The 24,166-nt window shown below is 46.7% G+C and overlaps 1 protein-coding gene across 1 annotated transcript in view; it reads left to right on the top strand.

Moving 5' to 3' along the window:
* The first annotated feature begins 1,168 nt into the window (after window positions 1-1,168).
* ATXN10 (ataxin 10) overlaps window positions 1,169-24,166 on the top strand; it is a 158,236-nt gene continuing 135,238 nt past the window's right edge. The window contains exons 1-2 of the mRNA XM_045872342.2: window positions 1,169-1,501; window positions 21,818-22,009. Coding sequence (XP_045728298.1) covers window positions 1,386-1,501; window positions 21,818-22,009 — 308 coding nt within the window. The 5' untranslated portion in view covers window positions 1,169-1,385. The remainder of the gene's footprint in view (window positions 1,502-21,817; window positions 22,010-24,166) is intronic.

The raw sequence follows: 24,166 nt of genomic DNA, 5'->3' as shown, positions 1-24,166 counted from the left end.
GCCCCATCCCCCCTCAGGGCGCACCTGTCCCTGTACCCCTCTGGCCCGGGCCCCCCACGCCCGCATCTCCTCCTCAGGGCGCACCTGTCCCTGTACCCCTCTTGCTCAGGCCCCTCCCCCGCCCCATCCCCCCTCAGGGCGCACCTGTCCCTGTACCCCTCTGGCCCGGGCCCCCCACGCCCGCATCTCCTCCTCAGGGCGCACCTGTCCCTGTACCCCTCTTGCTCAGGCCCCTCCCCCGCCCCATCCCCCCTCAGGGCGCACCTGTCCCTGTACCCCTCTTGCTCAGGCCCCTCCCCCGCCCCATCCCCCCTCAGGGCGCACCTGTCCCTGTACCCCTCTGGCCCGGGCCCCCCACGCCCGCATCTCCTCCTCAGGGCGCACCTGTCCCTGTACCCCCCTTGCTCAGGCCCCTCCCCCGCCCCATCCCCCCTCAGGGCGCACCTGTCCCTGTACCCCTCTGGCCCGGGCCCCCCACGCCCGCATCTCCTCCTCAGGGCGCACCTGTCCCTGTACCCCTCTTGCTCAGGCCCCTCCCCCACCCCATCCCCCCTCAGGGCGCACCTGTCCCTGTACCCCTCTGGCCCGGGCCCCCCACGCCCGCATCTCCTCCTCAGGGCGCACCTGTCCCTGTACCCCTCTTGCTCAGGCCCCTCCCCCGCCCCATCCCCCCTCAGGGCGCACCTGTCCCTGTACCCCTCTGGCCCGGGCCCCCCACGCCCGCATCTCCTCCTCAGGGCGCACCTGTCCCTGTACCCCTCTTGCTCAGGCCCCTCCCCCGCCCCATCCCCCCTCAGGGCGCACCTGTCCCTGTACCCCTCTGGCCCGGGCCCCCCACGCCCGCATCTCCTCCTCAGGGCGCACCTGTCCCTGTACCCCTCTTGCTCAGGCCCCTCCCCCGCCCCATCCCCCCTCAGGGCGCACCTGTCCCTGTACCCCTCTGGCCCGGGCCCCCCACGCCCGCATCTCCTCCTCAGGGCGCACCTGTCCCTGTCCCCCCACCGGCCAGGCTCTTCCTCCCCCACCCGCATCTCCCCCTCAGGGCGAGCCTGGGGCCGCGGCTCCTCCTCCTCTCAGACCCCAGGCCCTCCCGTCGCCCCGCCCCCTCCCTCCCCCGAACTTCCGCTCGCACCCCCGCCCCTCAGGCGGGACTTCCGCTCGCGCCCCTCCCCCCCCGCGTCGTCCCTGTTGCCGCCCGAGGGGAGGCTGGAAGCCTGGCCTCGCGCTCTCCCTCCGGGTCTGAGCTGCGGCGGCGCGTAGGCGGCGGCGGCGGCGGCCTTGTCCGGCGGCCGCGGGGCGCGCTCCCCCCCGCCTGCGCTCCCCCCGCTCCTCCTCCTCCTCCTGCTCGTCGTCTTCGCCCGGCGCGGCGAGCGGCGAGCGGCAAGATGGCGGCGCCCAGGCCGCCGCTCGCCCGGCTGTCCGGCGTCATGGTGCCCGCGCCCGTCCAGGACCTGGAGGCCCTGCGCGCGCTGACGGCGCTCTTCAAAGAGCAGCGGAACCGGTAACGGCCGGGCGGCGCGGGCGAGCGGGGAGCGGGCGCCCCTCGTCCCGGGCGGCGGGCGGCGGAGGCCTCCGCGGGGGGCCCGGGGGGCCGCGGGGGGCTGGCCCCCGCCCCCTCCCCCTCCCGCCGGCACAGGTGCGGAGCCGGGCGCAGGAGGGGGACCGTCCCAGACGAGCCCGGTGCCACCTGCCGCCCGGCTGCTGGCCGATCGCGCGCCGTGGGCCCCGGCCCGGAGCACTGGCGTGGCCCGCAGTCGCGGAGCGGCGTCCCGGCGGGGACGGGCGCGTGGATCGCCGTCGCTGCGCGGTGGGGACAGCCTTTCGGGGCTGGGGGCGGCGCAGTTTGGGGAGTGGGAGCTCCCTGGCCCGGGGGCGGGGGGCGGCGGCAAGACAGGCAAGTGCAAGGGGGCCCCGGACTCCGGCGGACCTGCTTGGGGCTGGCCTTACAAGCTGTGTGGTGTTGGGCGATGTCTCCAAGCCTTAGGTTTTTTTGTTTTTTGTTTTTTGGTGTGTTTTTTGGTCTAAAATGGGACTATAACCTATAACTTAATTGCGGGATTGTACAGAGGGATGAATGAAATAAATAAAGCATGTGAAAATACAAAGTATATGACGCTCTCAGTCAGTGCTTGTTTTATTGTGTTTTAGTCTTCTCTGGGCCTCAGTGTCCTCATCTGTTTACCTGGGAATAACGTCGCACAGCATTTCCCTGCGAGGATTGCTGTAAGGGTTAAATGAGATGATGCATATCAGATCCTTAGTACATAGTACTAAATAAATGTTAGCTGGTATTCTCATCCTTTAATACATGTGTTGACCATCCCCCATGTGCCAGGCTTGTGCTACGTGATGAAGTTGAAAAATGAAGTCCTTTACTGGGAAGTCCTGTTCTGGGGGGAGCTGGCAGATAATTTTATCGGTGGGGGTGTATACAAAGAGCACAGGAAGCAGGGACAGCTAGACGCGGGTTGGTCCAGATGATCAGTCCCCAGAGGCCCTCTAATCTTTAATGGGACAGCTTGGTCTGAACACTTCTCCCTTAGATCACAGTAGAAGCATTGAGCTTTTGAAGGCGTGGTAAAAGCCCAGGGTACTATGTGGACTTTTGGGGAGATAATTAATTGATAAGATACTCCTGGGAGATTTGTTGATTGAGGCAATGCTTCAGCACATCTATACCCTGGTAGACCTCCCTTTCAGTTGATTATTAGCCGTCAGCCATTTACTGAGCACCTACTCTGAAACAGGTTCTTTGCTAGGGGCTGAGGGTATAAAGGTGAATGTGGCATGATTGATCCCTTTTTTTCAAGCGGGGTAGGGGAATCGCTGTGTAAACAAATTATAATGGTCTAGACAAGAAGGTGGTGGCACAGAGGGAATTTGTGGATCTGTTGGATAGATGGTGGGCAAGGAAAGGCCTTAGATTATTTTGGCTGCATGGCTTACAGATGAGAGGGCTAATTAGAACAGTGTATGCAAAGGGATCATATGCAGATTTTGTAGGGCTCCCGAGAGGATTAAATGAAATAACATAGGTAAAGTGTCTGGTACAGAGGTCTCGTTCAAACATCAGATCCCTCTTTATAACCTTTGGGATAAAATCCAAGACCCTGAGCCAGTTTACAAGGTCCTTCTTGAACTGTCGTGAGGGGAGTGGAAGGAGAGCCATTGAAGATTCTTTTTAGGGGGTGGCAAGATAAGTTCTGGGCATTAGAAAGAACTCTCTGCCATATTGGGGATAAATTAGGGAGGGTGAGGCTAGAGGCAGGAGACTTAAGAAGCTGATGTGGAAGCCCAAGTGAAAGAGAAAATTGCCTGAACTAGGACATTGTTAATGGGGATGGATAGGATAAATACTGAAAAATATTTACAAGGTTGAATGGACAGACATCAGGGTCCAATTGGATTGTTGGGGGAGAATGAGCAAATGAAGCTTTCCACATTTGGATTGAGCTTTTCTGGGTCAGTGTCCTTGTTCCATGCAGAGTTTGGAGACCAGGGAGAGGTGAACTGCTGTGCAGGTCTTGGGATGGAGAGGCAGGATTGTGTGGTGGTGCAGAGAGCCCTCCATGAGGGTTTGTAAGGACAGGCTGTTGGTTCTGGTTCTGTCACTGCCTCTCTGTACTTCTTAGAGCAAGTTACTAGTTGCTTCTCCAGTGCAGGTGGACCCAGAGGGAGGATGGGCCAAGGTACCAGGTGCTGGATGGGACGCAAAGTGAAGCAAAATGAGCGGCATGTAGAAAACACCAGACAAAACAAAAACAGACTGAGCAAAGTAATTGATGGAACAAAAGATGAAAATCGTGGCTGAAGTAATATATTTTGTGGTACCTCCCATATGTTTGACGTTACAAACACTAGCTTCTGTGGTAGCTGGAGTAAGAGAAGCATCCTGCTGTAGAAGAACAAAAACTTGGGAACCACGTAGACCTGGACAGGACTTGTGGCTTATCTCTCTGGACTTACTTCTCGTCTTGAAAATGGGGATGAAACTGCTCACTTCGCAGAGTTATCTTGAGGATCTGTGACATTATATGTAGAGCATGGTGTTTCATGCCATTTATTTAATACCAGTAGTTAAAAAGTGGTTGGGTTGTAAGTGACCGAGAACCCAATTGTGTTTAATCTCTTGCTTTTTAGAAAGCAGTTGAAGCTGTTTCAGAAGTTACAATTTATTCTAATTTTTGGGTTTCCAGGGGAAGGGATCCCAGGCTCTCATTACAATTTCTAGCACCCCAAAGTGAACAGATACTCTTATCCCATTATAATGGTTTATGATGTTCCACAAATTCTTTGATACTCCATCCTTCAAGAGGAGGAGGTTAATTCCTCATCCTCATGTAAAATATATATATGTGTGTGTGTGTGTGTGTGTGTGTGACTTCTGAGACAAGGTCATAAACGGCAGTGCCGCTCCCTCTTTCCTCTCTCTTGAATCACTGACAAAGTCAGCTGCCATGTCATGAGGACACTCAAGTATCTGTGCAGAGAGATCTGTGTGGTGAGGAATGTGATGAACCATCTTGGAAGTAGATGATCTTAGTCCAGGGGAAACTTTCAGCCCTCTGTGCAACCTCATGAGACCCTAAGCCAGAACCACCCCACGCAGCCACTCCCAGATTCCTGACCCTCAGGCCTGTGCGAGACCCTAAGTGTTATCATTTTAAACAGCTATGTTTTGGGGTAATTTGTTATACTGCAATAGATCGTTAATATACCGATCTAAATTCTTCATGCTCTGGATTCCATAACCCACTTCTTGAATAGTATCTTAATCACAAAAATCCATAAAAAATTGCTTAGAGTCATAAAATCCCAGTATTAAGATACTGGGTGGTGCCGTTGGTTAAGCCTCTGACTCTTGGTTTCAGCTCAGGTCATGATCTCATTGTCGTGAGATTGAGCCCTGTGTTGGACTCTGCTCAGTGAGGAGTCTGCTTGAGATTCTTCCTCTCCCTCTGCCCCTCCTGCTGGTGCTCATGTCCACTCTCTCTCTGAAATAAATAAATCTTTTAAAGAAAAAGATAATACTCAACTATTCTCTGTGGAAGGTAATTCTGTTTCTTATTACATTTGTTTTATACCTTTTGTTTAATGTACATACCTGCATTTTTAACATTTAACAAGTGATTTTTCTTGCTGTGCTGTGAGTCTTTGCAAGTCATTAAATTCTTTTTGAAACAAAATAAGATATAAGTACATTAAAAATTCTATTTTGGGGTTTTTGCTGGAGGTTTTCCAACCCTTTAGTTACCTTCATGGTGTACCTTTACATCATCTCTCTCTGTGATGTAGCCAGATCCCCAGGTTAACATGTAGAGTTGAATGAAATTTGTTGTCTTACTCTATACCTCCACTGTCCATTAAGTAGCCATTAGCTGTATTGGATTTTAAATTAAATTAATTTAAATTTAAATTTAAAATTAGTTTAAATTAATTAGAAATAAGTAAAATGAATAATTGTGTTCCTTACTTGGACTAGCCACATTTCAAGTACTCGGTAACCACATGTGGTTAGTGGCTGCCCTTCTGGTCACTGCAGATGTGGAATGTTTTCATCCTTGTAGAAAGTTCTATGGGTAGCGCTGCTTACTCTTTTTTTCTGTGGAGAAGATTATGTTCTGGTTCTGAGCATTCCTGAACTAATGTAACATTTTGATACTACTTTCTCTAAATTCTGAAACTGATACCTCTTTGTTCTTCCATTTGATAAAATTGTGTTTGTTTTTTTTTTAAGATTTTATTTACTTATTTGAGAGAGAGAGCACAAGCAGGGAGGAGAGGCAGAGGGAGAAGCAGACTCCCCGCTGAGCAGGGAGCCTGATGTGGGACTCGATCCCGGGACGCTTAGATCGTGACCTGAGCTGAAGACAGATTTTAACCGACTGAGCCACCTCGGTGCCCCCATTTGATAAGCTTCTTGAATGAAGTGAGCATATCACATTCACTGTATCCGCAGCATCTAGCATGGAGTCTGATAATTAGAGGTGCTTGACAAATTTTTGTGGAATTGCTGGTATATGTGTATAGCTTATTACTCATTGTGCATGCTTGGTCTTTTCTTCCAACCTCATTTAAAATATATGTGTATGTATAGGCATATATATGTATGTATGTATGTATACATACATATTTTTTAGCTTTTGTCAGGATGGCTTATTTTTCCTCCTTAATCTGTGTTAAGTTAAAATTGTTTTTCTGGGGGTGCCTGGGTGGCTCAGTCGGTTGGGCATCTGCCTTGGCTCGGGTCGTGGTCCCGGGGTCCTGGGATCAAGTCCCGCGTCGGGCTCCCTGCCCGGTGGGGAGCCTGCTTCTCCCTCTCCTCCCTGCTTGTGCTCTCTCTCTCTATCTCCATCTGTCTCTCTCAAATAAATAAAATCTTACAAAAAAAATAAAATTGTTTTTCTTTTTACTTCCAGGTTTTGTACATCCCATCGAATAGTACAGCTGTTTTCCCTCCATCCTTCTGAACCCCTTTGCCATATAAACTGTTTCCTTTGTTTTAAAGAGAGCACTTATTATATTGTAACATACTTCGTATTATTTTGTAGTGATTTTTTACTGATTCTCTGCCTCCTTCCAGAATAGGAGGCCCAGGAGGGTAGAGATGTTTGGCTTTTGTTTGAATTATTCTGTTGGATAATGCTTCTTGAATTTGAATTTTTTCATCAGTACATCAGCTGGTATTTCTTCAAATGTTGCTTCTTCCCCATTCTTGCCTTTCCTTCTAGGACTCCACTTACCCATGTTAAACCTTTCACTATATATATATATATATATATATATTAAAGATTTATTTATTCGTGAGAGCGAGAGAGAGCATGTGTGCACGCGGAGAGGGACAGAGGGAGAGAATCTTCAAGTAGACTCCCCGCTGAGCACAGAGCCTGTCTCGGGGCTCGATCTCACAACCTGAGGTCGTGACCTGAGCTGAAACCAAGAGTTGGATGCTTAACTGACTGAGCCACCCTGGGGCCCCATCACTATATTTTATATGTATCACAGGCTCCTTTCTCTATTGTCCCTTCTCAGAGTTTCTGTTTGAAAATTTGCTACTAATCTGCTTTCTAGTTTTCTGATCCTCTCTTCTGCTGTGTTTAGTCTACTGTTATCTGCTGTGTTCTTAGTTTCAGATACTGTATTTTTAAGTTATCATATTGCAGAAAAAAGATTACTTCTTGAACATATTAATTATAGTTGATTAATTATAGTTTCAAATTATAGTTATTTGAAAGAATGTGCCTGAGGGGGCGCCTGGGTTGCTCAGTCGGTTAAGCATCTTGGTTTCAGGTCAGATCTTGATCTCATTGCTAGTTCAAGCCCCATGTTGGTCTCCACACTCTGTGTGGGGCCTACTTAAAAGCAACCAAAAAAAATGTGCCTGATAACTTTCTCTTGTCAGTTTTTCTTGTATTCAGTAATTTGGTCCTGTCTCTTTTATTGAACACTGAATGTTGTGTAGGAAAAATTGAGGCCATTTCTAGATATCTTCCCTTTGACGAATATCTGCAAACTCAAAACCAGAATCAGTCTAAAAACTATTTCTTTTAATAATGATGGTGGAACGGGCGCCTGGGTGGCTCAGTTGGTTGAGCGACTGCCTTCAGCTCAGGTCATGATCCTGGAGTCCCGGGATCGAGTCCCACATCGGGCTCCCTGCTCAGCAGGGAGTCTGCTTCTCCCTCTGACCCTCCCCCCTCTCATGTGCTCTCTCTCTCTCTCATTCTCTCTCTCAAATAAATAAATAAAATCTTAAAAATAATGATGGTGGAACAACTTGATATCTAATTGGAATAAAATGACCTTTGGCCCACATACTGCACCATCCACAAAAAATACCTCAACATAAAAGCTAAAACTATAAAGTGTTGGGAAGAAAACATGGGAGAATATCTTTGTGACCTGGAGTGTAGGTAAACATTTCTTATCCAGCACACAGATAACACCATGCAAGAAAAAATTGACTTTATCAAATTAGACTTTGTCAGAATTAAAAACTTACATTCATCTCTAGATACCATTAAGAAAATGAAAAGGCAAGCCATAAACTGAGAAAATACTTGCAATTCATATATCTGACAAAGGACATGTTTTAGAATATACAAAGTGCTCCTACAACGCAATAGTAAAAAGACGGACCTAATTAAAAAATTGGGTGAAAAAATTCTATGCTTCACAAAAGAAGATACAGTACATAAGTGTCCAACAAACATAAAGTGCTCAGTGTTATTAGTCATTAAGGAAATGAAAATTAAAATGAGATACCACTTTACATTCTTTAGGATAGCTGTAACAGCAAAAAAAAGGAAAGTAAGTGTTGGTGAGGATGTGGAGAAATTGGAACGCTTGGACATTCTTAGTGGGAAAGGTAAATGGTGTAGCTACTATGGAAAGGGGTTTGGTAGCTCCTCAAAAGGCTAATGTGACTCAGCAGTCCCACTCATAGGCATGTATCACAGACACAACTGAGAGCGGAGGCTCCAGCACATACTTGTGTGCCCGCGTTTGGTGTGCGTAACTCAGTGGCCAAAAGATGGAAACAACCCAAGTGTCCACCAGCAGATGAGTGGATACACAAAATGTGGTCTATCCACACATTGAAATATTATTGAGCAATAAAAAGGAATGAAGTGTTGATCCGTGCTATACGATATGGATGAACCTTGAAAACATGCTCAGTAGAGGAAGCTAGACATAAAAGGACAAATACATGATCCCACTTTTATAAAGTACCTAGAATTAGGCAAATTGGAGATAGCACATTAGAGGTTACCAGTGGTTGGGGGTGGGGAGGAGTTAATGCTTAATGGCTATAGAGTTTCTATTTGGGGTATTCAAAAAGTTTTGGCATTAGATGGTGGTGGTGGTTGCACAACAATGTGAATGTAATTCAAACCACTGAATTTTACACTTAAAAATGGTCAAAATGGCAAAATTTATGTTAGATACACAGTAGTTTCCCCCCCCACCTTATTCTTGGGGGACATGTTCCAAGGCCCTCAGTGGGTACCTGAAATTGTAGATAGTACTGAATCACATATATACTATGTTTTTTCCTATCCATACTGTCTATGATAACATTTAATTTATAAATTAGGCACAGTAAGAGCTTAACAGCAACAAACAGTAAAATAGAACAATAATAGCATACTGTAATAAAAGTTTTTGTGAATGTGGTCTCCCTCAGAATATCTTTCTGTGCTGTATTCACCCTTCCTGTGATGACGAGATGATAAAGCACCTACCTGCTGGCGTGAATGATGTAGGCGTTGGGGTGTAGCGTTAGGCTGCCATTGACCTGATGGTACATCAGAAAGCGGGCATCTGCTTCTGGACTGTGGTTGACTGCAGGGTAACTGAAACTGTGGAAGGTGAAGTTGTGGATAAGGGCACGGGGGCTACTGTATTTTACCACAATAAAAAAATTAATGCAATATACAAAAATCCATCAAATTATACCTTTGAAATGGGTGAATTACATACTATGTAAATTGTATCTCAAGCTTTTATTTTTAAAAATTTAAAATTAATTTTTGAGAGGGGGGAGGGGCAGAAAGTCCGGAGTGGAGCCTGACGTGGGGCTCGATCCCATAACCTTGAGATCATGACCTGAGCTGAAATCAAGTGTCAGATGCTTAACCGATTGTGCCCCCAGGCGCCCCTCAATAAAGCTTTTATAAACCAAACCATAATGAGATACCTTTGCATACCCATTGGAACGGCTAAAATTAAAATGACTAACAGAACCACATTTTGGTGAGGATGTGGAGCAACTGGAAGTCTCATAAATTGCTGGTGGGAGTGTAAATGGTACACCTGCCTTGGGAAACATTTTGGGAGTTCTTTGTGAAGTTTATTATATACCTGCCTATGACTCTAGGTATTTACCTAAGAGAAACAAGAACATATGTCCACAAAAGACATTAAAAAAATTCTTGTAGTAGCTCTATTGATAATAGCCAAACACTAGGAACATTTCTGTTGTCCACCAGTGGGGAATGGCTAAAACTAGTTGGTAATTTAAATGAATGAACCACCAGCAAACAGTATGGAGGGATCTCAGGGACATGCTGAGTGAAAGAAGCCAGACACATATGTAGTATGTAATTTTGTGTTTATGAAGTTCTACAATTGGCAAGGCTAATCAGTGGTGATAGAGATCTGAACAGTGGTTGTCAAAAGAGGTTGGGGATTGACTGGAAAGGAACATGAGGGAATTTCTGGAGCAAAGGAAATGTGCTTTATGTAGGTGGGGGTATTGGTTGCCTGGGGGCATGCATTTGTCACAACTCATTAAACTGTGATTTGTGTATTTCACTGTATGTAAAATTGTATCTCAGTTTTCTGCCTGTAAGTTATGACCCTTCTCACCAGTCCCCAAAAGAAAATGGGTATTATAATGCCTGCCTTGTAGGGTTGATTGATGTAGGTATCAAGAGTGTGCTGTGTGTGGAGAGTCCAGAATGGTGCCTGGTATGAAGCCGGTGCCCAGCAGGCACGGACATTGCAGGCTCTGGTCTGGGTGCGAAGTGAAAAGAAATGTGTGGTAACTCTTGAGAATTTTGTGTATTTTAAAGTCGTGCTTGTAAAGTCTTTAATTTCATCTCATTTCCATGGTCAGATTCTTGTTTTAATAGGCTTTTGGAACTGCCTCTGAAACTTTGGGATAAGAAATAGGTCTAAGAACAAGAAACTCAATGGAAGAAAAATGGTTTTTCAGATCCAAGATGTGGGCAGTAATTTCATGCCACAATTGTAATTCCTTGGTAGAAAAGTATTTTAGCAATATTAAATAATTTTAAGAAGCTATAAGAACTTCCAGTAAAAAAAGCAAATACTTGAAAGTAACAGTGTTGTGACTTAGGCAGAGGAATTTAGATGAGTTTGCATGGAGTGACTGCTTCAGGAACTGACATTTAAAACAACCATACTTGTGTACTCTTTGGAAAAGGAAATTGAAGCTTTTCATTAGTTTTCTTCCTAGTGTTTTGTTGGTTTAAACTTTTGACGAATCAAAACCACAAATACGTAATAATGTCCATGCCTTTATGGAAGATGATAGAACAGATGATCTAACAAGTACCCATGCAGTTCACTTGCACAGTTAAGGTTTTGTCTTGTTCTCTCAAAGTCCAAAATGGTACTGATCCTCTTAATGTCCTCCAGATGAGAACAAATTACAAGGCAGCAGCTTAAAACCACACACATTTATTATTTCACACGGTTTGTGAGGGTCAGGAATTGCTTGGCTGGGTGGACCTGGCTTAGTGTGTCTCCTGAGGTCGCAGTCAGGCTGTCCACCCGGTCATCCAGCCTCTGAAGGCCTGACTGGCTGGAGCCCCGATCCCAGGCTCTCGCCAGGCTTTGGGCAGAGGCTTCAGTCCTTGCCACGTGGACCCTTCTCTAGGGCTGCTGACGCCATCGATCCAAGAGAGTGTGCTCAAGATGGACGCTGGAGCGTCTTTATAATCTTGGAAATGACCTACCCTTTCTGCTGCATATTGTCATGGTCACGAGAGGGATCACACATCAGGGCATGGTCACCAGGAGGGGGGGATTGTGGTGGGAGGGCTCTGTTTCACTGTCCAGTCCCATGACTTCGTAAGTGACACCCTATATGCTGTATGCGCTACAGTTTGCATGTCATATTTACATTACGTTTTTGAATGCCGCCAGTTTTCACGCATGGAGAGCTAGAGCGTTAATTGCGGCAGTTGTTAAGTATACCAGCACAGGAATACATTATAATTTACCCTTTTACTTACTGATGGATATTTGGATGGCCTTGGAGTTTTTGAATTCCTACCGCACTCTTCTTTCTCCAAATGCAGGGGAGGCCCATCCTAGCGCTGACTGTCGCGTGTTGGCCCTGATCACCACACGGTGTAGGGGGCTTCTGCCTGTCCTGAGCATGCTCCACTCCTTGGTTTTAGACCTGATTGTAGCTGAGCGTTTACATTCAGTTTTTGAGTATGGACATATGTGTCTTGTTTTAAAGCCGGGCTGTGTATTTATATATTTTAAAAAGAACCGTGATTACGTTGTTTGGAATGGAGGGGAGATGTGTCAGGTGTGACAGGCATCTCTGGCGCAGTTCCTGGTCCGTTTTGGGTGATCAGTACATGTCAAACTGCATAGCGCAATGAGAACCCAGTGGCTGTGATGAGAGCACCCCTTCTGAGCGCTGTCCGAGAGCCAGTCAGTAATGATTATTCTGGTTACTTCAAAGCTTTTAGTTTGGTTTACTTTTATTTCATCACTTCACACGTGCCAGTGTTTAGAACTGCAATGGTAGCTGATCCAGTGTTAAGAGCTATAGTCAGCACTTAACATAGCAAGAGCTCAGATGCTAGGATACTGAGTTTGTAAGTATGAATGTCTTATGCCTTCCTTCCTTTGCACATACACACACCTAATTTTCCCTTCAAGATTTAATTACCATTTCACCTCCTACTGAAAGCCTGCCTCCTGCCCTGTTTTCCCTGTGGCACTCTGTGCTTCCCTCTTTGAAAGAGCTTCCCGGAATGTTGTAATCAGTCACCTGCCAGCCCCACTGGAATGAAAGCAGCCTGAGGGCAGGCATCTACTTATTTACCTCTGTATTCTCAGGACCTGCTTGAAGCGCTAGCACAGAATGAGCACTTGATGGGGTTTTTATTATTTCTTGAATATTTAATTTTCTTGAGTCATTAGGTATAAAAAGAGAGTGTAGACAAAAGACTTTAGCAAGGAAGGTATAGAAAAAATGCCAAATATGACAGAGGACTATGATTTCAAAGGTAAAAAAATGCCTTGGTATTCCTAATTGCTTGTATAACTACGTTGACAAACTTTCACAAGGGGAATAGAATGAGCACGTTAGAGGTCATCATATATAGAACCCAAAAATAACCTATCCGTCTGTGTGTACACATACTCACATAGGTTTTCCCCAAACATTACTGAGCCTCTGGCCAGCAAGAATCTTTGGCTGCACCAAAAACAAAAACAAAAAAATGAAACAAAACGAAAAACCCAAAAAAACCCACACGAGTCGTCAGCTTCGCTAAGGTCACCATATGGCATCTTGACTCAACCATGATTCAGATCAGCTTTGTTGAGAGAGAACATCAATTAAGTGACGCTGTAAAAAGCACTTTGCAGAGTAGGATGACAGTTTCCTTTATTTTTACCTAGGCCATGAGCTGGAGGACCACATGGAACGATTTGGTAAGGTGTTCTGACTCAACTTCAAAACACAGATGTGGTCAGGGTGAGCCACCCTCACATTCAATTATCTTAAATGGACAAAACAGACAGGAAGACGTTGGAGCCAGCAAGTCAAAGTAAATAAGGCTGGGGCTGTGACCACCAATGCCCTCAGAGCAGAATTTCTCAGCTCCTCATTCTTCCAGTCTTTTGTAGTGGTCCCTGGACTTTGGGCAAGGAAACTCACACAGAGGCCCAGGAACCCCGGGCCCGCCTGCACTGAGTCAACCTCTGCCCGCCACAGGCCTGGATAAGTCATGTCCGAGTTCAGGAGCCCGTGTGTGAGCCAGTGAGGCTCTTATCGCAGCCCCCGAGCCGTTGGCGTGTGTCGGGCACAGGGAAGTGCCTGGCATGCAATAAGCACGATTTAAGTGTTCGTGGTTGTCATCGTCCTTGAGAATATTTACAGCTTTATCGAAGGACGTTAAAGAGGACAAATGGTAAGATATACCATTACATGATGGAAAACCTCAGCGCAAAGACATCCACTCTCCCCAGAGTGACTTGTGGTTTCAGTGCCCCTGAAAATAAAATCTCGACAGGCGTATTGGTGGAAATTCACAAGCTGATTTTCTCATTTATATGGTGAACGAGGTTTTATGTTACTCCCCGATTCCCTTAAGGCTTTGTATGAACCCTTTTCTGACTCCTCAGCTCTGAAAGCCCTTCGTGTTTGCCCTCCACAAAATTCTATGCATCCTCATTTTCTTCTCTGAACATTGATCTTCTTGATCGAAGTGAAATACGCTTGCCTCTGAGGGATGCCTTTCCAGAAGGTCTTCCAAGTGGGAGGCTGTTTTCTCTCTCCAGCGTACCGTGGGCTTGAAGGCGTGCTAGGCATTCTCCTTGATGGTCCTGGCTGCTTTCAGATCTTCTCCTCTGGAAGCCTTCCAGCTTTCCATCTCACGCCATCATTGTGTACCCCATGTGTGACCACTTTGGCCGCTAGAAGAATTCCCTGGGTCACTTCACCTCGTTCCTTGAAGAGTGAACCCTAGGCCACTGTTAACTCTGCACTGCTTGTCTGATCTTAAATCTTGGTTATTTCGGTATTCACATAGATCACCATTCTGTTACTCTAGCCTTTTTGTTTCTTGTCTTTCTGCCAATGAGCTTGACCACCACCCTGCCTAACCACAGACTGCCAGCACCACCCAGGCCTTATCACTAACTAGAGCTGCCTTCCTGCCACAGTCTCTGGCCCCCTGTTTGATCTTTTCTAGGTCACCTCCCCCAAGGGTCTTCAGTACGACCAGGGCCTACAGTCTGTTGATCCTACTACTTTTTCTGTTTCTGTTGAAATTTTAAGTAGGCTCCACACCCAACGTGGGGCTCGAACTCACAACTCTGAGATTAAGAGTCCCGTGCTCTACCGACCGAGCCAGCCAGGCGCCCCGATCCTACCACTTCTATTTCCTGTCCCTTCTGTTCCTCGGGTTCACATTTTCCTTCTTGACCCACGTTAGACTGACGGGTCGGTAATAAAAGCATTGGCTTGTGTATCCACCCTTGGTTCCCTTGTCTCTGCCTCAGGCTTCCCTGGGACGACTGCAGCTCTGGTTAGAGCTGGCTGTGTCCTCTGCCTGCACCCAGGTGACTGCGCAGGGCTGGAGAAAAGCTTACAGCCATGCTCACCGGTCTTGCAGGAAGCTGACGATCCTTACGGAACCGTGCTGATGGGTCTGTGTGTAGATTGGTCACGAGCTTGCCTTAGTGCTGCCTGGCAGTCCTCCTGTCTCTCCCTAGTCCATTCGGTCTCCTGCTGTCCTGGTCAACCAGGTCACACCTTTCGCTTTCCTTAACTTTCCGTTGTCTCTCCCTCATCCTCACTCCTGGCTTCCTATTTTACTGAGAAGAAGGAAGCAACCAGAAGGTAATTTCCAGGACTCCCCATCACCCTCTCTCCCCAGCCACCTGTATCCGTGCCCATCACCTGCCTTCCCTTCTGGCGCTGTGGATGAACGACCCTGCTCTGAATGCCACCACCCTCGGACCTGCACACTCTACTTCACTCCCTTTTGCATGCATTGCTCCAGTAATTCTCCCCCCCTTCTTAAATCATCAGTTTTACCCTTTCTGTTGGATTATTTTCATCTGATTATACATCTGTAATTTTTCCCATTGTGAGAAAACTATTTTCTTGAGCTGTGATCCCATTTTTCTTCTCCCTTTTATAATGGAACTTCTCCAAAGAGTGATTTATATTTACCTACCTCAGTTTCTCATTTGAACCCCATTCTATGTTGCTAACCAGCGGTGTTCCTCTTCAGTTCTTCGCTCCCTGGACCTACCAGCTGTGTTTGATGGAGTTGCTCACATCTTTTCTCCTTGAAACACTTTCTTCGACCGCCTTGCATGCCACCACCCTCTTCTGAATCGCCTCCCTTGTTGACTGCTCCTTCCTGGCTCCCAGGGCTCGGTCCTCAGACCTCTTCTCTCTCCTCCCTGTGCTTACTTCACTCCCGAGTGACCTCGTTCAGTCTCGTGCTTCAATACTCTCCGTCTGCTGGTAGCTGTAACATTTTGCCCAGGCTGAGCTTTCCTTCTGAACTCCAGACTTGTGGATTCCCTTGCCTCCCGCATGGTTCATTGTTTCTGGAAAGCACCTCCAGCCTCACCAGTCCCAGCCTGCGGAGCCCCCCACCCCCTGGATACCTCCAGGCAGCCTTCTCACTTTCAGTGAGGAGCTGCACAGACATCTTTTGTGATGTTGCTCAGGCCACAGTTCTGGAGTCCTCCCTGAATCCCCTTTCTCAGATGGCCCTCGTGACAATTTTCTCATCAGATCTCGTCGGCTCTATCTTGAGAATATATCCAGAGTCTGATCTCTGCTTACTCTGCTGCTGCCATTCTTTTCCTAGAACAGGGTCCTAACTGGTCTTCTGGTGCCTTCTCTTCCTCCCCTGTGGCCTGTTCATCACAGAGCAGCCAGAGGGGTCCCTCAGAATCAAGGGCTCTAGAGCCCTCCGTGGCTTCCTGTCAGGATACAAGCCGAAGTCCTTCCAGCTCGTGCGGTGTGGTTCCATCTTGCCTCCGACTCAGGTTACCTTTCCATTCCCTCGTCGGGCTGCCTCTCCGCGAGCCCTCCGTCTTCCCTGTGATGCACCGGATACGCCTTTGCCTTCCATCCACGTCTCCCAGGAAGGGGCCCGGCGTTTCCTTACCGTCTCTGGTTCTGTGCTCAAAGACCACTTTTCTGAATAAGGTTTTAATAAGGTTCTTAATGAGGCCTTATGTACAAAATCTTTCTCTGCCTGAGAATATGAAGACATTCTCCATACATTTTCTTCCAGAGCTTTGTAATGTTGGCTGTAGCATGTAATCCTAGATGCATCTGGAGTTCCTTTCTCTGTCTGGTTATATAGGTGAGGGCCCAGTTCCATTTTCCCCATATGGCTAGTGGTTGCTGCGGCCCCACAGAGTGGCCCAGCCCCCCACAGATCCCGTGGCCCTGCTGTCACTCGTCAGGTTGCTTTGACTGCAGTGCTGTTCCTGGACACTCCAGCCAGTGGTTTAACTTTCCACCTGTGTGCCAGTTTCACCTTTTCTTGGCTTCTTTCACTCGGCATTGTGCATTTGCGACTCAATTCTGACGAGAGGTGAGTTTTGACTGTAGTGAGGACAGTGGGAAAGGGGGAAGCGTGTCATTTTTGGGGGGAGTGGGGAGAGGACTGATGTGTGTGGACTCTTTAAAGCAGGGGTGCTAGACTGGTCTGGGGGCCACGTTGGGCCCACCTTTTATGAATGTCTGTGTCTTTTTCTTTTTTGTCTTCAATGCCCTGTGAGTAGGTTTTACATTTTTAAATGGTTGGGAAAAATACACTTTGTGGCACATGAAAACTGCATGAACTTTAAGTGTCAGTGCCCCTCAGTGGAGCTTTATGAGCACTCAGCCGTGTTCGTCCGCTCAGGTGTTGTCTGTGGCAGCCCTGTCTGTCGGAGCCGGGACACACGTGGGCGGGCCCTCCAGTCCCAAGTGCTTGACGCCCTGGCCTTTTCTAGATAAACGGTTGGACTGCGCTGTCAGGGACAGCTTGAGAGTTCCAGATGGAACAGAAGAGGGAAGGAAGAGAGCTTGAGGTCTACAAAGATGAATCTCAGAATTCTGCCACAGGCGGTTTCTGGCAGGAGAAGCAAATGTTTTTATTTTCTGTTTTATTTTGTTCAGTCCAGCTGGTTAGATCAGTAAGCAGGGTGCGGGGAGGGGTGGGGGGGAGATTGTGGTTTTAAATAACAACCAGTGATTTTTTTTTTTTCTGCTGCAAGGGTTTATTATTATGTTTAGTCTACAAATTTGATCTTTTAAGAAAAATGCACAAAATATTCAGTTGAAACCTCATTTCTGGTTCATCAAATTTCAAATATATTTTCCTGTGCTGAACAATATATTCTAGTGCTGTCGAAAACACAGCCAAATGATTTGTCTTTGTTCATTTATACACACTCTGTAATTTTTTGAAAACCAAGATTAAGATACAAAATATCAACAAAACCACCAGTGATTCTTATTTTAATCTTGGAACTTGGGTGCAAGGTATAGAATCCATCTTTTCTCAAGCAGGGAAGTCTCAGCAGGGCAGGGCAGTGATGAGCCTTTGGTTTCCTTTTCAGTAGGAGGCCCAGCCTGACGAATGACTGACTGGAAAATGTGTGTGCACAGGGGACCGCGGGCCTATCTAATCTCTGACATACGGTCATGGGGAGTTTTCTTTAATTTTACTCAGACGGGACTTGCCAAGATTAAACCTACAGATCTGTTCAAACTTGAAGGAAATGAAATTCTATCTTTTGTAGAATTCAAAGGCTTTTTTTTTTTTTTTTTTTGTAATGTAACATTTCATCTGTACGTTGTCTTCGGGGTATGCATTCCTATCTAATAGGAATGTCTAACAGTTGAATTTTAATTGTCCTCCTAAGTACTTTCTGCCTTCTGTGAATACAGTAGCTAAGCTTTTTAAAGTCTGAATATTTTGTGTTAGTTTGGTTAGAGCAGAAGTGACAGCAATTATGATCATTAATAGTAACATTTGTAATATGGAACGATTGATCTTTACTGTTCCACTGTCGTTAATCATTTCACATATTTAGCCGCATTGTCTTGACTGTGAACTTAGAACTTGAAGACAGAGTACATTAGGGCTATTTGGATCTGTTATACCAAATAGCTTTCTTTCAAGGCTGTCGAGGAATACAGAAGTATATACAAGACTGTTAGATGCTTTCCTAGTTCTTTTTTTTTTTTTTAATATTTTATTTCTTTATTTGAGAGAGAGAATGAGATAGAGAGAGCATGAGACGGGGGAGGGCCAGAGGGAGAAGCAGACTCCCCGCCGAGCAGGGAGCCCGATGCGGGACTCGATCCCGGGACTCCAGGATCATGACCTGAGCCGAAGGCAGTCGCTTAACCAACTGAGCCACCCAGGCGCCCTGCTTTCCTAGTTCTTACTGGTAGCGAGTGAAAGCTCTTTCTGTCTGCATCTGATGAAAGTTGTTCATGTATTGTACACAAAGATGGTGAGTCAAGTCTATAACCATTTATTATATCACTCTCAAGGAAAGGGTTTTTTCCTTCTACTCTTTCTAGGGGAGCCAGACATCCAACAAATAGTCTTTGCTATCGGGAAATTTAAAATATGGTCAGTCGGGTTACATTCCCTCTTTAAGCTCATCTGTTGTGTCACCTGTGGAGAAGGAGAAATTAGATGTTTGTTAAGTCTCAGTCATAAGATACCTACATTTTACTGAAAACATGACCTTTTTTCGAGGATAAAGGAGATATGCAGGCCAGGATATATGGATTCCCTAACGGGAATGGAAGAGGAGAACGGATACCTCGATTGTTCTCCATCTCCGGTTGCTGCCACCCCGTGCACTAAGTCCCCTGCTCACCTCGGCTGGTGCCTGGCTCAGGGTGCATGCTCAGTATGCACCTGTGAGGCAGGCAGATGCCACCGAGCGTGCGGAATGTCTCATCACTGTTTTCAACTTGAATAAATACAATTAGTGAATGCCAGATCTGGGCCCTAGAGATACAGAAAAAAATAGGATAGGCTCTGTTTTCCCGTGATTTATGGGCCAGTGGGGGATCTGGGCTGGAGAAGTGAGTATAATCTAATGTGGGTATTAGTCCAGTCTTCTGGGTGGAGTTCAGTGGGACGTTGAGGTGGGAGCTGGTCTGCCTGGAGTAGCGGGAGAGTTTCTCCAGGGCTGGGAGTGTTCAAAAGGCCTCAATAAAGAGATGCAGGATTTTGCAGGCAGAGAGTTGGGTGGGGGTTGTGTGGAAGGTGCATTCTGGGGAAGGGTGTACGTTTAAGCAAAGAGGTTTGCAAGTGTCTGGTGTTTTCAGGAGTCTATGGGTGTGCAGCCTGGGGAGAGCAAATGACAGTGATCACCGTCCCGAATTGTTTTCTCTTCACACCGCAAACGTGAGTTGCCGTGTGCTGAATAAGGGCTACCATGATGATTCTCTGGCAGCTATTAATAGTTATTTTGACTTTAGGAAGATGATGATTGGCCTTAGCTCAGTTAAACATTTTTCTTTTGATTAAAAGTGTAACAAAGGAGAAAGGCCTGGTGCGTATGTGACAGATTATCATGCAACATTGGGAATTATTCATAGGATAGTTCGCGAACTTACTAATTGTTCCATGCTTGGACTCTCAGTTCTCCAGTTTACCCAAGAACAGTGCTTTTTTTCGCATCTTGCTTTATCATCTACCACAGTTTGAGTCCAAAGCTTTTGATGTGTTCGATACCAGTACTGAGTACAACAGATGTTAAGGTTTTAAAGAGCGGCTTCTGGGAAGACCGTTCACGGTAGCAAGGTGGTGCCCACATGAGGGTAGCTTGCAGAGGCCCGGCGGGCAGAGGTCATGTCGGCTTCCTCATCACAAGTGAGATGATGCTCTCTCAGTAGGAGAAAGAGGCATTATTGCAGATTATTCAAGGGGTCGCACTCTCCTTTTATTTGACCATAACATTAAATAACAGATGCCATCAAAACTTTGTGCATTTGGGGGCCGATGATGAGATTCATTCTTTGTTGTAGAAATCCGGATCATGCTTGGTATCCATCGACATGTTTTAAACTCTTGGGTATTTTCTTAGCATGTTAACATCTGCGCCATATTTAGTACTCCTTAAAGATGCCTCGAGAGTGTGCGTGAATTTTCTTTATGGCAAATCGTCACTGAAAAGGGCTTATGTGTGTAATTGTTTCTTACAGTCGCTGAGACGGGGTAAGTACTGTACCCTTGGGCTTCCACAGTTTTATTTGGTCACTCAGTCACTGATGAAATAATGTGATATACGTCCTCTGTCCGTGAGCTGAAAACATGCCAGTTGCAGTACAAGGACTCGGGGTCCTGAAGCTCGAGGAGGGGCGCGTCACTGGGCCCCGCCAGCGCCTGAGCGGGCCCAGTGACTTCGGTGGCTCAGTGTCAGGGTTCTGTAGGAACTAGCAGCTCCCTGGTAACCTGGCGCAGTGTGAGGAAGAGGACGGGGGTGCTGGGATTCCACGACTGGGCCGCGACCACTCATATGGTCGGTGTGAATCTTCGAGAATCTCTCCACTTGTCCAGCGCAGCAGTTTTTTCTTCTGACCTAAAACAGATGGCTGTTTCTTCAGGAGATTCGTGGAATGAGGAAGTTGGCTTGCATTTCGGAGCCATGTTGCACAAAAAATTCTTATCTTCATAGCTCTGTAATGATAGTCGGTGCAGACCGTGCTTCTGGGATGAGAGGCATGTGGGAACTGAGATGCCCAGAGGGACAGGTCACAGGTTCATTTTTCTCCCCTGGGCATGCACTCTAGGTGGAAGGGTGCCCTCGCTCGCTTGCTCACTGCTTGCTCGCCCTCTCCCCCTCATCACTATCTCTGTTTCTCTCCGTGTGTTTCTCCCTGTTTATCTCCCTCCTTCCTCCCTCTCCTCCCCTCCCTTCCCTCCTTCCCTTCTTCCTTCTCTCTCTCTCTCTCTCTCCTTCTCATCTGTGCAGCGGAACATATATAAAAGCTCCGTGCATGTGTTGCTGGATTCTCAGTATCTAGAGAATAGACGGCGGGTTGGCCTCCCAGACAGCTTCATGAATAGTGTTTCTCGTAATTGTACTTTAGTACCTGTTGGGCGGCAGCAGACACGGTCATATTCTCTTTCTAGAACAGAGATTTTACATAATCTGTTTTGATTAAGGACAGATCCATAAGCATAGACCCTCCCCTGAGACTGGCATTTGGGTTGTCATAGGGGGTGGGAATACCAACTCGGACTGCTTCTATTGGAAATGGGCCTCTGCCCGTTATTAGCCCAGTGATATGGGCAAGTTACTTAAATTCCCCTCGATTTCACTTGTCTTTAAATAATACATGAAGAGGTTGGTAAGAACGGTGCCTGGCTGAGCACTCCGGGTATGTAGCTCTTCGATTTTGTGTTGTAAGTTAAGGAGTGAGAACAGACAGGTCTACCCCACCTCCCCACAGAAATTAGGATAAGCAGTATTCTGAATAGGACATTGGGAAATTAGATTTTTTCCCTCTGGTTGGTAACAATTTTATCCTTTTTTTTTTTTCCAGAGAAACCGCACCCAGGACTATCTTCCAAAGAGTCCTGGACATCTTGAAGAAATCTTCCCATGCTGTTGAGCTGGCCTGCAGAGATCCATCCCAGGTGGAGCACCTGGCCTCCAGCCTGCAGCTAATAACGGAATGCTTCAGGTGTCTTCGAAATGCTTGTATCGAGTGTTCCGTGAACCAGAATTCCATCAGGTAGTGTTCTTTGAGGTGACATACATACCTTTGATTGTATTTCCTTGCATATGTGTATGCTGGTCTGCCGTATAGGTTTATCGGTGAGAAATAGTTTTGGCATCACGGTATTATTACCCAGTGGTAACCACAAGGCTAAGATTACATCTCCAGGGGACCAGTGCTCTGCAGTCTTGCCACTGGACACTTGCAGGCGAGCATATAAATGATAGGACGTATAATAGAGTGTTTTTAACATTAAAGGTTATTTCGGTTTCTTCTCTTTCTAATATGTTTTGAGGTATTTGGTTATAGACATATAGCATGGTGATTTTAACTTAATTTTAATTACCTGATCCTAGATTCTGCCTTTCTAAAGGCATATACAGTTCTGGACCTCACTTTTCTTAGTTGTAAATGTTTTAATTAGTTTTAGTGTTTTAATTAGTTAGCCTTGTGTTTACTTTCAACAAGGAGTGTGTCTTGTAGGTTTCTAAGATGACCTATTTTAAAATTTTCTTTAGATCATGCAGAGTTGCAAGCTCTCCTTCTACCGATTTTATAAGGGGCATGTTTCTGAAAGGAGGTAAGAATATAAACGAGAGAATTATTAGGTGCCGTTTTTGTTCTTTTGCTTGTTACTCTCTCCTCCCAGAACTGAGCACCTTTCCTCTTTGATTTAATGGAATCTTCTTTTTATTACAAATTTTTACTTGAGATGAAGTCAGAAGCCACAAAGAGCACGCTCCCCTTTCTTTCCTGGACTTGAATGTAGACAGAGCCTCCAGGCCTCTCTGTCACTGCTGTGGTGGGTGAAGCTGGGCTGGTCCAGAAGCCACTCGAGGGACCCCCTTTGCTGCCTAGACGGTCTTATACCTGAGGCTTTGATGTGATGAATGAGATTTTTAAGATCAAAGGAGAGTGGGGATAAATGCCAGGGTTGTTTAATTTCAATACTAAGCAGACCTTGCTGTCCATTTGCAGGTAAATGCAGAGAAACATTAATAATGTTGCTAATAATAGTTAGCATTTTAGAACATAACTAGTTATGTGCTAGAAACGAAGCCAGGGGCGGAGGCTAGTTTGTTTTGTCCCTTTCCTGGCAGGGAATCCCCTCCGGTGTGATGGGGGAGGGAAAGGAGAGCCTTAGAACAGAAACTCTTGACTGCGGGCTGGCAAACGCATCCTTGTGCCTTGCCAGCCTCGCCGAGAAGGAAGCGAGCGTTCGGTGGGCCTGCCCTCCACACCAGGCTTTGTCCCCAGGGCTTAACTGCAGTGTCTTGTTTTATTTCTAGAACAAACCCAAGAAATAGCATGCTACTGTTTTTCCACTTTCACAAAAGAAGAAACTGTGACTCAGGCTAAGGAACTTGTGTGACAGTCCCCCATTCCGTGAATGGTAGAGCCAGGGAATGCTCTCTGTGACTCCCAAGCTCAGCTCAGAATCAGTTGTCATAACTGCCCTGAGACACCTGCTGACCCTGTTGTGGGTGACTGCTCCATCCTTTGAACGGCCACGGGACCCTGAACTGGGGCCTCGACCTTCCTGAGGACCGGTCTTCCCCTCTGGAAGTCAGGGCAAGCAGTATCTCCCACCCAGGGCTGTTGGGCATTTTAAATGAGATTACTTATGCAAATTGCTTCCTGTGCTGTGCCCACTGTCTGCTCAGTAACTGTGTTTCTGCCCCCCGGGAACGCTAGTGCAATAAAAGTGTATGATAATACAACTTTCTTAGCAATTAATCTTTATTTTCTTTTTCTGAGTGTACAAGTGATATGCAAACTATAAAAATTCAAACATTGCAAGAAAAATACTGTGGCAGATGAAATATCAGCTGTCTTCTGGCAGGGCCATCTTCTGGGGGGCAGGCACTGAGCCACTCTTCCTACCAGTCTTACAAGTAAAGAACAAAGGAGCAGCTCCTTTGTTGCTCCCTCTGACCGTCTGGCCTTGGGGAAGGCCGAGAGGGCCTACCTGTGTCCACACCACCCCTGACCCTCTTGTTCTTTTTTTTTTTTTTTATTCTTACGTTAATCGACCCTCTTGTTCTTTAAGGAGTGAATGTCTTGGCTTAATTCTGATTCGTGTGGAGAAGCGAAGGTAGGGAGCTGTTTCTGTTGTGCTGTAACAGATCGCCGCAAACATAGTGGCTTGCTCAGACAACAAGTTTGTTATCT

The sequence above is a fragment of the Mirounga angustirostris genome, unplaced genomic scaffold (assembly GCF_029215605.1).
Source record: "Mirounga angustirostris isolate CCGP_5_RB_7025 unplaced genomic scaffold, mMirAng1.0.hap1 SCAF_5, whole genome shotgun sequence".
Lineage (NCBI taxonomy): Eukaryota > Metazoa > Chordata > Mammalia > Carnivora > Phocidae > Mirounga > Mirounga angustirostris.
Note: the sequence above shows the minus strand (reverse complement) of the source record. Positions and strands in the feature narration are given on the sequence as shown.